General features: G+C 39.1%; 1 protein-coding gene across 10 annotated transcripts in view; it reads left to right on the top strand.

The window, feature by feature from the left end:
* Positions 1-13033, top strand: part of ADAMTS17 (ADAM metallopeptidase with thrombospondin type 1 motif 17) — a 176864-nt gene that overhangs the window by 38371 nt on the left and 125460 nt on the right. For all 10 annotated transcript variants that reach the window (XM_090149089.1, XM_090149086.1, XM_090149085.1 and 7 more), the window contains one exon: positions 2068-2111. In XM_090149089.1, coding sequence (XP_090005215.1) covers positions 2068-2111 — 44 coding nt within the window. The remainder of the gene's footprint in view (positions 1-2067; positions 2112-13033) is intronic.

Raw genomic sequence — 13033 nt, 5'->3', positions numbered from 1 at the left:
ATAGAAGGAAGTATGGTGTCTCTTGGACTTTATGGGACAGGCTGGGAAATCTCATACTTGCAAGTCTACCTGCAGTGAGCTGGGTAATTATGTTCAGTTCTTTTTGCTGACCTATTTCAAGTCCTAATCTGACCAGACAGCATCACAGCACTCTCTTCACAAACCAGGATTGTTCTACCTCTCTATGAGAGCCTGCAATTTATGCTGAATTACTTATAAATCTCTTGTCTTATGGCATGGTGGCAATTTCTCCAGAAAGCTGCCCACAAGTGCCAGGCACCCTTCAGTGTAGATCATGGAGTGCAAGGAGCAAAATTTGCTGTGCTTTGTTTGCAGAGCCAGCCAGCCCCTGAGGAGAGAAGCTTTTCTAACAATGGCCCTTTGCCATTTACTAATAGTTCAGCTATCTGTTGTCACAAGAAAAGCATCTGTTTGATTTACCAGTTTATATAACATAATAAGTCCTTAAATAAACCTCCGTCAAGTTGGCCCTGGGAACTCAAGCGGGTGTGCTTTTGCCAGCTCTGTCAGGAGACTGTCATTAGTCTTCTTTGGAAGGGCTGGAATGCCAAGGTGTCGAGACACAATAAGGCTGCAGTGAAAAATGAAAGCTGGGGCTTGTGTGTGGTCGTAGCTTCCAATTTTGTTTTGTTCCTATCCGATTTTTAACACGTTGATAGTTGCTACATTTTTTCTGAATTGAAGCATTCTGAGATTTCAATATCTGCATAGCAAGAGGTGGTAATAGTTATTTTTCCAAGCCTTTGGCAAACTGATTTCTCATTTCTGAAGAGTTTGGTGTGAAGGTTTTGGGTTTGTTAGCCTCAATCCTGAGCCTTACATACCTTTTCCTATAAAGCCTAATTTCATATTTTTTATTCATGAAAGAAGTACTTCTAATCTTTCTCCATTCTTCTTTCTGCCACACTCTCAAATTCAAAATCCTTTCTGGGACTTGAGCATTTCAAACAACATGTTCCAGCTGTGCTCATGTGATTCTCTCACTAGCCTTGCCTTAGGGTGAGGAAAGCCACAACAGAGATCATGGTTTCTTGGCTTCCCTTGGGCTAAGGAACTTCAGAAATGTACATGGTGCTTTTCTATTCCTCTTCATAGCAGATGGTGCTACAAAGCAGGTCTGAAGGTAGTTCCTAAATGTTTAGGCCTAATTGCTTATTTAAATATATTCAAACCATTAATTTAGTTATAAAATACTTCTTCTCTTCCCACGCTTGTTATGCTCTTATGAGGGTTCTCATTTACAAAATCTTCTCACTTGAAGTGATATTACTTATACAGTGAGCTTCAAGGGGTTATTTTTCCTGCTTCTGTTTAACAAAGATCCACGGATCTCTGGCAGGATGTGTGGATGCCAGTGTCATATGTAGTATCTTTTCCTGCTTTAGTGAGATTCAGGGAGACTGGATGAGATGTGGAGGAATAACAGAGGGAAGATAAAATCCTTTAAACTTCTGTTTTGGATTCCAGTCATAACATGGCAGAGTTGACAGTAATATATTTAGCTGAAGCCTGTTCACCTGGCTGTTATGTGGAAAATTCTGAATTTTTTTTTCTGTACCAACATCTGTCATTCTCTGTTTAGTCCTGCTTCTTCCTTGTCCTTCTGTATTGCAGTGAAAGAAGAACTGAGAATTTCTGGGTATAGATGATCAGTTCTGTGTCTCCAGGCAGTGACCTCACTTATTATTTCCTGCTACTTTTGATAATACAGTTCTCTTCTCAAAACGAGAGATTCATTATCAATCCAGGTGCTGAAGTCTGATTTCCTACAGATAGTCTCATATATGATATTGCAGTACTCTTTGCATGCAAGATCTGAAGTATTAAATAAGATAGTAAGACATGGAGCTGATTCACATAATTTCTTGTAATCTTGCAGCAGCAATTAGTGTTGCTGTGTTGTCATTGTGTAGACTGCACAGCGGTTAAATAAAAACCAAAATCCCTCTACTCCCATGATAAGTGAATCATGCATCACTGCTTTTTCCTAGCCTGGAGTCTGGAGGCACAGGATACGTTTGACTTCTGTTCTGTTTTGCTTTCTAGGACAGATTTCTGCGTACACAAAGACGAACCTTGTGACACTGTGGGTAAGTCAAAGAAGTAGGGGAGAATATTTTGATAGCCAACTCTATGCTGAGAGGAGCTTATGGGGCAATCTTTCATTATTTGATTTAATGTAATGCTGCGTTTGCTATTCTGAATACCTCTGTGATGCAAATACAGATTAGTACGGGATATGAACTATAAATAATCCTTTAAATACTAACCCTTGTAGGCACTGGAGGTTTCTGAGTTTAGGAAGTAATCTTAAGTAACCTTACATTTTTGGAGCAGTTGTAGAATTTGATAATTAGAGATTAAGAAATTGTATGTTATTATGTCTGTAATGTTCCTTCCAGTGCTCCCTCGCCTCATTTCTCAAACAAGAATTTGCTAACTAATGAATGTATTTGCAGCAGTAAGAACCTGTGTAACACTCACAGATCAAACTGGCACGTAGACACGGAGAAGAATACCTCATTGTAGGAAAGCCAAGTTAAATCTTCTTTTCCGCCTCCTGCTTCCTAACTGCCTTTAATCTTACCCAAGCCCTGGATTCACAGAGTCCTTACATCCTACACGATCCATCTATTTATTTATTCTACTTAGGTATCAGTAATCTTCACTGTATCTGTTCATCTGGTGTGTTTTTTTAATCTTGACAGTAGCAGCTGTGTGTGGAGGCATAACTCAACATCCTCTCTATAATGATTACATTACTTTGACTTTGAGGCAAGTAAAAAAAAAAAACAACAAACTGCCCACTATCCCACATACTGTGTGAACTTGGAGTGGATCCTGACTTTCAGCTGATCTTAAACTTCAGAGTTTGCAGAGGCTCTTGGAGACCAGGAGTCTCTACTAACAGCAGCAGGTGATGAGGGACATGGGGTATCCTTAGCAGGAGTTCTGGGGCTGCTTATAGAAATCTCATTTCAGAATGCAGACTCTTCCTTCTTTGTGTTATGGAGTCTGACCAGGTGAAAGGAAATAAAGAGCTGAAAAATGCATACATTTTCTTTTTAAACATGAGCAAGGCTTATATGTTTAAATTTTCCGATGGGAATCCCTCACAGTGCATTTGTTCTTTGTCCAATTGAAAACACACTTCTACTACAGAGGAAGGTTTTTTGTGCCTGCATCTGAAGATGCCTGTGGTAAGATATAATGTAGAAATAAAAAAGAAGAAAAGCTGATGGAAGGAAGATATATGCTGACCAAGGTCAGGGCTTTTTTCATTTTTAAAGACAGTGATGTTGAAGATCTCTATTCGGGGAATGTTGTAGACAGCATAACTAAGGAAATATTTTTATGAATTTTTTTTTTGTTCATAAACTACCCAAATACTTTCTTGTGCTGAAGTCTAAAGCTCCGGTGGAAAAAGTGGAAGATCAGAGTGATAAAGATTGAACTTGTTAGATGCTATTTCTGGTGGAGTTTTTTGTAGACTTTGAGGAGATGGATGTTCCAATGAGGAAAAACAGTTTGGTCTCTTTGCTCTCTTCAGTCCTACTTTTCTTTACTTTTGGTGTTAGCATCTTCGCTTCTGCATTTCCTATGCCCTGCTGTTTCTGTTGTTGGAGCCCAGAGTCAATGTGCAGATCAAGTCTTTCATCATAAGGTACCTACTTAATTTTTTTTAGTACTGTTGAATTAAGTAAAAATTTTGATGGCATCCATTTTCGAGCATTATTGCCTGTGCCCAAGTTGGTGGAGCTACTGCAGTTATCTCAGATCAACTACCTGCTTCGGCCCTTATCTGTGTGTTGCATATTTTGAAATGTTTCTTCAAAACTCCAAGAGTAGGAACTCTTCTGGTAGGCCTGCAGTCTGAGTGAATTCCACCCAAGTTACGCTGTATGTTGATATTTCATCTGTCGCTGCCTTGAGAAATAGCACTTATGCTTGGAGCCTGAAAGAAGGTAACAAACAATTCTTCTGGTTGTCAGATTTCTAAGGAGAAATGCAGTAGTGTGGTATGAAATTGGAGAATGGTGGATTTTGGGGGATTCACATTGAGAAAAGAATTCATGTTTTATGTTTCTGAGTTCTTACACGAGCGCTAAAACCATGGATAGTATCAGATAATTAAGGGCCACATGTCTAATGACCTGAATCAAACATATTTGTGATTTGCATGGAGATCATTGACTCTGCTTTCAGTATAGCAGTGTTTTTAAGTTCACTTCCATTTTTCTGTTGAATACATGGGTGATGTAATTATATGGGTTTTTTTCTGCTGATGAAAGTTTAGCCAATATGAAATTTTTTTATATTACAGATGTTAGGCCAGAACAGAATTTGGCATTATGTTGTTTATGTGCATCACAGCAGAGGAAGAATAAACTAAAGAATATACTTCTGTGGCATACCATCCATTTTAAAAAGAGTTTAATGTTTGTAATGCTAAACTTTAATTGTGTGAAAGGTTTTCCAGTTTTCCTCCTTAATCAGAACAGGGATCTGTTCTGATCTGATCTTTGTCATCACAAAGAAGTAGGTTTTAATAGCCACCTCCATTCTGTGTCCTGCATACGTGGATTAAATAAGTAACCATGTAGTGTGGAATTTTCTTCAGTCTATTATTAATGCAACAGTCAAAGTAGGCTGATGCCCACTGATGAGCAATACTAGCTTCTAAAAAATTATGCTGATACTTCAGCCATCTCTGTTGTTGCTAGGTTCTTTTTCTTCACTCCAGCACCCACAGTCATTTCCAAATCATCAAATGTACCTACAAAAGCAAGAAGCTATTCCAAAGAGTGACATTGCATTTGGTCTTGAAGATGATGCTGAGATTACAGTAAAGTTCTGAAGAACTGCAACTTGCTTTCATTTCTTACCTTGCACTTCGCTTTTGTATGTGAAGAACTGGCTCATCAGATGCATGTGGTTTTTTTACTCTCTTATGGATAAAGGCCATTGCAATGTGATGCCCTTTAAAGGAAAAAGCATCTTCTTGGTGAGCAGGCCATCTCCTAAACTAGGAAACTGAGGCTGCTGCTCTGTATGAGGTGTAGAATCTGGACTCTAGAATACTGACTTTTATTCCCAGCTCTGGCATTGGAGCTCTGTGTGACATTTGGCAAGTCACTTATGTTTGGAATGCTTCTGTCTACCTCTATGAAATGGGGATTTTAGTGCAAAGCTACAAGAGATTGTATAGCTTAAGTAGTTCTTATATAAAGCTGTATGATGCATATATATATATATATATATATATATATATATATATATATATATATATAAAATGTACAGTGCAAATGTGAGTCAGCAATCTAATGTTGCTTAGTCATATACAGACTCCATTAGAATATTTGCACTAAAATTAGTTTATTTAAAGCATTGTAAGTATTTTTTTTGAGGGGGGGAAGTGGGACAGTACTTTGATTTTTTTTTTATTTTTTTTTCTTTATGTTGTGAGAAATTTGCAATCAGAAGTCTTGGTGGAAGTATTGAGGCTCAGCTGTTGTTTGGAAGTGGGATTATGAAATTTAAATGGTTTATAAGAGGTGTTCATTTGTGCTCAAAAAGATCCATATTGAAAAACCTGTCTGGAATCTTTGCTTGCTATGCAGACACAGAGAGAAAACAGCAGCAGGAGGTTTGTATTTGTATTCTGGCAGGGGCCTCTCTCTGAAACCAGTTGCTCTGGGGACTTGGTTCAAATTTTCTTGGCCCAGCTGCCAAGGTAGTGTGGAAGGTTACATAATGGCTGAAACAAGCTCAAAAATTGTGAAAATATGTAGGTATGTTTTTGTGGGGTGATACCCCACTGGCTGTGTCAAGCAACAGAACCACATTTGTTTAAGGAATATTTTATTAATGCTTACTGCCCCACTTGGTTTTGTGAGTAAGCTCTAAGAATGAATGAATTCAAAAAGGAAGAGGGGAGAAGAAAACACTACGCCTGCATGCAACACATTTGCCACAGTTGTGTTTCAGTAGTCTCGGTTGCTGGTACCTCTGATAGGCTCTGCAATTTGATAGCAGGAGGTTTGCTTTGTGCAACATAACCTTGACACACCAGTCAAAAAGTTTGCAGTCTGCTGCTGCTTCAGACTCATCTCTCGTGATGTGACTCCAACCAGGTCTGCTGTTTCCTGCAGAAAAATCTTTGTTCCAATTGAGCTGCCTCTAAGCCAGCCAAATTGAGAGTTTAATGTCTAGCTATTAATATCAAGCTGCAGCTTGGAGCCTTGCACGTTGTAAGGATCCAACCTTTCTGTGACATAAGCAGATTGAGAATGCCCCTTTCGTTCAATATTTCCACTGCTAGTGCCAAAAAAGCAGCTTTATGGTTAGTTAGGAATGATCCTGCATATTTCAAGGCAAAGCTTGGACTTGATTCCTCAGTGTACATGTTACCCCAGATCCAAGCTGAAGCTTCGCTGTATTCAGCTAATAGTAAAAGTAGGGGCAGTATGGAATTGGGAAATGGAAAATGAGAAAGTGTCTTAAATATCCTTAAATTGCCCTGGTTAAAAATGTCTTTACCTATTCTGCAGTCGCATATGCTTTCTGTGGCTTGATGTTGGGGGAAAAGAAAGCAGAATACAGTGTATATACTGCAGACAGGCAGGTTTAGTTGAAGAAATAGCTGCCTGGAGAAAACCGAGCATCAGAGCAGAAATGATTGAGAAAGTTTTCCAAGCTGTTTCCACAAGTGAATCAGTGTGTTGTGAAAAGCAATCCCATCTCCTGACTGGCTTTAACTGAAGGGCTCCAAGGTAACTTATTAAAGGGGCTCTGGGGGTTATAAATTCTTGTGTAGTTTGTGTCCTGTATTTATTTATTTGCCTCTTCCAAGCACAGACTGATGTGTGTGGTTTTGGTTTTGCCAATGTTGCTGCTTGGTAGCTGTGCAGATGATGTCCTTCTGCTGTCCCAGTGCGTTCATACCGTGTCATTTCTTCCTTTCATGAGAAGCGCCATCATGGAGAGCTGCATCCTGTGGGGCTATTGGCTAATTTTCCTCTCTTAACAATTACACCCTGATCTCTTCTTATGAGTACTGTAACATGGAGTTTTTAAAATATGTCCAGGTTTTCCAAATCTGACATTTGGTCTGCTCATCTCTGTAGGTTTTATCCTTTTGTTTTGCATGTAGAGCACCTGAAAAATGGACAACGCATTTTTAGCTTTTCCTTGCTGATTTGCTTGTGCAGTTGGGTGGTTCCTGTTCTCAGCAGTAACAGTTCTTATCAGTCCTCCCTGTGCTCTGCGCTGTTCATTTAAATCTTCCTCCCTGTATAATATAGATTGCAGTTCCTTAACAGTGTCACAGCAGAGAATTAATCCCTAAGGAAAGGGGAAAGACTAGTTGGTTTGCTGTGAGTGGAAAAGAAAAGGAATTCTCACATTAAAAACATTTTCCATAGTGGTTCGTGTTGAATGTTTCTGTATATTCCAGGGCGGGTTTTTATTTGATGCCAGAATAAATAGAAATACCTGCTGCTTAAAACAATTCATTAGAGAAGCAGTGCCTGGCTTTAGCAAAAGCCTTACTGAGACTGTCCTCCAGACCAGAATCAAACACACTTCAGTGCATTAAAATGAACAGATGGTCGGTTCAAATGTCCCTTAAAGGGCTACTCTTTAGTTAATTTGATGTTTGTGAATGACCAGGATCTCACAACACTGCAGATTTTTCTATCAGTTGTGGCTGTATGGCAATGTAGAATTAGGCTGCTGGCTTTACGAAACCAAAGGGAGCCATGCTACAGAACAGTGGAAGACTTCTTCTCTTGCCTTCTGGTTGCTAAGGAATAAATACTCAGCTGCACAACCCAGACGGTGCAGAGCTGTGCTATTGGACATATTCATCACTACCATCTTTTGTGCCCCACCCTTCCCACAATGGTCTTCCAATTTCTTTTCACCAGCTAGCAATCTCTCCTCTTCTAAGTTCTTAATAAAAATCTGTGTGCCAATATAATTTAATATAAAATTGCATATACTTTAATAGAAACACTGGGATGAACACAGCCACTCAAGTAACCACGAATTCCTGCTAACACAACCCTTGCTCTTCCTCACTTCAGTGTGCTGTTTGTGCTTTTCCTTCTTGCTTGTTTTGAGGACACAGTTTCAGCAAGGCTGCTTTGTGTGTGCACAGCTGTTCAGTCTCCACTTGTGAACCTCTGAAGGATAAATCTAGCTTCCACTAGACTCATTGCATGAGTTTTTTCCTAGAGAGACTTGTGGCTTGGGGGTACCTGAGACATCTTTAGAAAGCCTGATGTCCTGCGGCTGGTGCTTTGTACTTCCTGAAAATTAGCTGTCATCTCAATTAAGCTGTCTCTATTTGGGCATTCAGAATCACTGAAAGTTTTTAAAATCTTGCAAAGAAACAGTATTTTGTGAGAGCCAGAGAACAAAGCCTAATAGAAACAAAAGTGAAACTGACCAGTCTGCTTTTGGAAGGGTAAATGGGAAATACAAACAAAGGCTGTGTACAAACAATCTGTTTCCCTCTGTCCAGCCTGTAAAATAAATTAATAAAGCTGGGCATGCCAGTTTAAGCAGACTACATATTTATTGTGAAATACGTCAGCTTTCTCATTGATTTATGTGAAAGCTTATGATGTGTGCAGTGTATTTAGTTGAGCGAAGCGTTGATACTGTTTTTAAAGACCTATTTTCTCTTTTTGTTGTTATGGAAAGTGAAACATTTGAATTTCGTTTTTCTTTGGGTTTGTTTTGCAGCTCAGTAGACTTGTTTAGGTTTGTCTTTATTCATTCCATGCAGTAGTGGATTCTTGGTCTCCTTAGATGAGAAGTAACTATGGCAGATAGTAGCCAAACACCAGCGGCTGTGCTTAGTTTGGATCCTTTATGTTCCCATCATACATAGAAAATAGGTAATTGATCAACCAGTCTGTTCTGTTCTTAAAAGTAATTAAGCTGTTAGTGCCATTTTCTGAATTCTGGTTATATCAACCTTTTTCTTCATCTTCTCTCTCTTTTTTTCATGTCTTGCAGAGGGAACAATTAGCTTATGTAATTAAAATAAATGAGAGCTTTTAGTGGAGGGAGGATTAGTGACAGATCTTTCTGACCATTTGTCATTGTTCCCCCTTCCATATGTATGTAGCTCTGAAGCATCACAGATCCTCTATTGCTCTCATGACTAATCTTCTTCCCTCGCCTTTTTGTTGAAGGTCTGTTTGTCTTTGGTGGTGGTTCAGAGCTCTTAGAAACTCTTGCTCAATTTTGTTCCTTCATCTTCTCTTTTGTTCAGCTGGGGCTGGACACTGAGAAGCTGCTCTCCTGGGAGAGGCCTGGATGGTCTGTCTTCCATCACGCTAACCACATGACTTGCCCACTGGGGTTATGGAATTTCCCTATGTTTGCTACACTTTGTTCTTCATAAACTTCCAGCAGTTCCTTATTAGTTCTCCTCCATACATCGTTTTCATTTTGTAGCCCCAATATGTATTTCACTTTGTTTTCTAATTATTTTTGTCTGTCTTATTGTGACTCCTTGCAAAATTAATGCAGTATATTTAAGCTTACCTTTGCTCAAAAACTTCCCCTTCACCCATGGTCTTGTGGTAGTGTGTTTTTGATAAATGCAGGACAACAGCTGCCCAAAATGCTGTGGAAAGGAATAATATTATTCCTTTACCAGACAATGTATTTAAAATTCCTCCAGGCCATCGCATCACGTTGTTGTGCAAGGTGAATGCTGATTACTGTTTGAATGGAAGAGATCTTCAGAAAACTGACTAGTTGCAAGTACTGTGTTAAGGTACTTTCCTATCAGGAATCTAGGACTCCAAACCAAATCCTAACCTAAAGTCAAACTGGTGTGCAACTAAGTTCTTTATGTTCCCTTGATTAGAAAGAGTATGTCGTGAGGGAAAATACTTGCCATGACTTTGTTGGTATTTATTCTGACTTCATCCTTTCATTTCACCTCCATGTCATAACTCACTTCATGTACTAAATCACTGTGCAATTCAATTGGTACAGGTGCAAACATGAACTGCATTCCACTCTAGGGCCATTTATGTCTGTGTGAAATTATATAGACATGTACACAAAACACCTGGGAATTTTAGTCTCTTAGCTTGAAGGGAAGATATCTATGCAAGATTTCTCTTCCACACCTTCTCAACCCCAACCCCTTTCTAGATTTAGAGCTTTGACATGCAATCACTGCAGGGAAAAGCTGTCTTGTTATTACTGTTTTAATTAACAGTTCCCAATGAATATATGTGACAGTGCCTCTCAGAAGTAGCATAGTAATTTTCTTCTAACATGGAGTAAAAATAATCAAAACCTTAATTGAAAAAGAATGTTTCTTTTTCTTTTGTGCAACAGGCACTTCTTGTATTTTGAATTCGTGTATATGTGTAATGCTAGAACTGCTGAGTTAGATTTACCTCCTGGACAGTTTCTCTGCCTTGATTGTTTTCTAAATTAGAGATGATTTGTAGGACACTGCCTGAAGAACCAAGGCTTTTCTTATGGCTAAATTCCATTTAATCACGACTTAAAGAAATCTCTGCTGTTTATCTCTGAAAGCAGTCTTTGTATTTGCAAACAGACAGGCTGAAGGCAGTAGTCTAATTGATGTCCAGCTAAATGCACACTGCCAAACAAATGTCAAGAAAAGCTCTGGAACTGCTCCTTGCTACTGTGTGTGAGAAATTGAGAAGTCTTTGAGGCAAGCATGAGCAGAACGATTTTGGTATATTAGATCTGTAGACAGGCAGCTTCTGTTTGTAGTATTTCTGCTGTTGTCCCTTACCTCTTCCATGTCAATGGACGTTTGCATATTGCAGGCTTTACATGCATTCTGCACTGCTTCACCAACTTCACACCCTAGCTCCATAACTTCCCATTGCTGAAGATTTGTTCCTCTGGAGGATTCTTGCAAGAACGAACATTTAAAAATAAAATCATCTCTTTTGCTTTCATAGCTCATCTTGCTTCCTTCTTTCTCTTCTTTAAACACAAAGCTATGGAAGGAGAGATGTTTGTTTTCTATGGTGCCAAACCTCCTTGTCAGTACCTTATAAATAACCCATTGCTTGCTGTTGATATCTGTGCTAGAAATGCCAAGACAAGATTTTCTGCAGCAGAAAGCAGGCTTTTCTCCCATGACAACCATTCAGACTAAGTGAGCTAGGAAAACACTAGAGCCAGAAGAGTATTTGCCCATTGTTTCTTATCTGAAGACAGGGAACAGATTTTGTACATCCTGACTTTCAGTCCGGTGCCTTACCTGCTAATTCATGGCATCTCCCTGTTAATCAGACATTGTGGGTGTTTGTGTTTATATATGGTGCTTTTCTTCAGTAAAATTCAAAGCTCTTCACTGAGAAGATTAGAACTGTTGTCCACGCTGTATAGAGAAAAGGAAGCCTTCAGATGTGAAGAGGCATGCTAAAGGATAGAGCTGGCTGGGTGTATCCCACAGCTCTTCAGTCTCAGACCTGGTCCCTCAGCTGTAGGCAGTGCTATTTCTTCTCAGGCTTTCCCAGTGTGAGCTTGGGCTCTTTATGCAGCATCCGGTTCTTCAGGTCAGTAAAATAATGATTCAGCCCTTCTACAGACCAGGTTTGTGTTTCTTCTTTTTGTTGCCCACTTTGTTTTTTACCTCTGTTCACACATTGCAGCCTGGTCAGTCAGTGCAGACCGCAGTCAAGCACTGTTTAAGAAAGCATGGTGCATTTACAATTGAAAAACCTCTGAAGTTTTTCTTCTCCCCCTGTCAGACATAGATGGCTTTTCTCCAACTGACTGCTTTTCAGTGCCTTTATCCTTTGCTGGCTTGAAAATATTTCAGATAGTTTCTATTGTTTTATAGACCCTGTAGCTAGAAAACCAGTCTGTGTAAAAACATCTGTATGTAGCTGTGCAATAGACTACAGACGTAGGGTAGTAAGGCATGATTGCATTCATTGTAACGTTTGCTCCACTGAATAATCAGAAGCATTCCCTTTGCACACAGGATATGTAAGAGTAGAAGAAGGAAATGAAGGACAGTTGTGTACTGTACTTTTACATTTCTTTTGTTTTGCAGCTTCCAAGACTAAAATGCAATTTTGTGAGGAGGTTTAAAAATGCAGAGATGAGATTATACTTGTGATAACCAAGAAAGCTGCACTGGGAAGTCTGCATAAAACACAAGAAAAATATAGTTTGTTGGCAGCACCTCCCCCAGGAAAGGAAGTTTGACCTGCACTGATTTTGCATTTGTTTTTTTTCAACTTTGGTTTACCATCTGGTATCATAATGTAGTATAGAAACAGCCTATTTCACAGGGTGTCTACAGGGTGTCTGGTCATGGGAGGATTTTGCTATTCTAAGCGCACTTAGTAGATTAAAAACAAGTTTAAGTCCTTGAAACTGTTTTTCCTAATTCCTTTGGACCTTCTGATGCCCCAGCACAAGCTGCAAGTTTGTCGGTAGTGATTATGTTGCACATGATGCAAATAGGAATTGGTCACGTAGCAGGACTTTGTGCCACTGAAAAGCTTCTTTGTGTTGACCAGCCTGCTGAAAATGCAGTAGGAACTGTCCTCCAGTACAAGCTCACAGTATGATCTCTAAATTTAAAGGTAATGGAATACCTGAACTTGACCAGATCTTCCTAGTGGAAAACAGTGGGGTTTCCCTATCAAGCTACAATCATTTTAGAAAGAAAGGTGGAAGTAAGAGACAGTGAATTTTTGACCTAAATCTAATTTTGACTAATTAGACCTAATTTGGACCTATTGTGAATGTCATACATGCCTCCTATGCATATATAGCTAATTGGTTTTCACTTTTAGATTTAGGAGATTTTTGTCCAAACAAAATCCAGTGATTTAAAGGACAGCTTACAGATAATACAAATATTTATTTGGACTTGGAGATTCTCCTATTCATATACATACATTTAAATTTCAGATTTCTATGGTCAGTAAGGTGTTTGTCTGCATTAGTGTGACAAGTTTTCTTTTTTTTGCCCTTT

Source organism: Phasianus colchicus, chromosome 12 (assembly GCF_987193195.1).
Source record: "Phasianus colchicus chromosome 12, bPhaCol1.hap1.1, whole genome shotgun sequence".
Lineage (NCBI taxonomy): Eukaryota > Metazoa > Chordata > Aves > Galliformes > Phasianidae > Phasianus > Phasianus colchicus.
Note: the sequence above shows the minus strand (reverse complement) of the source record. Positions and strands in the feature narration are given on the sequence as shown.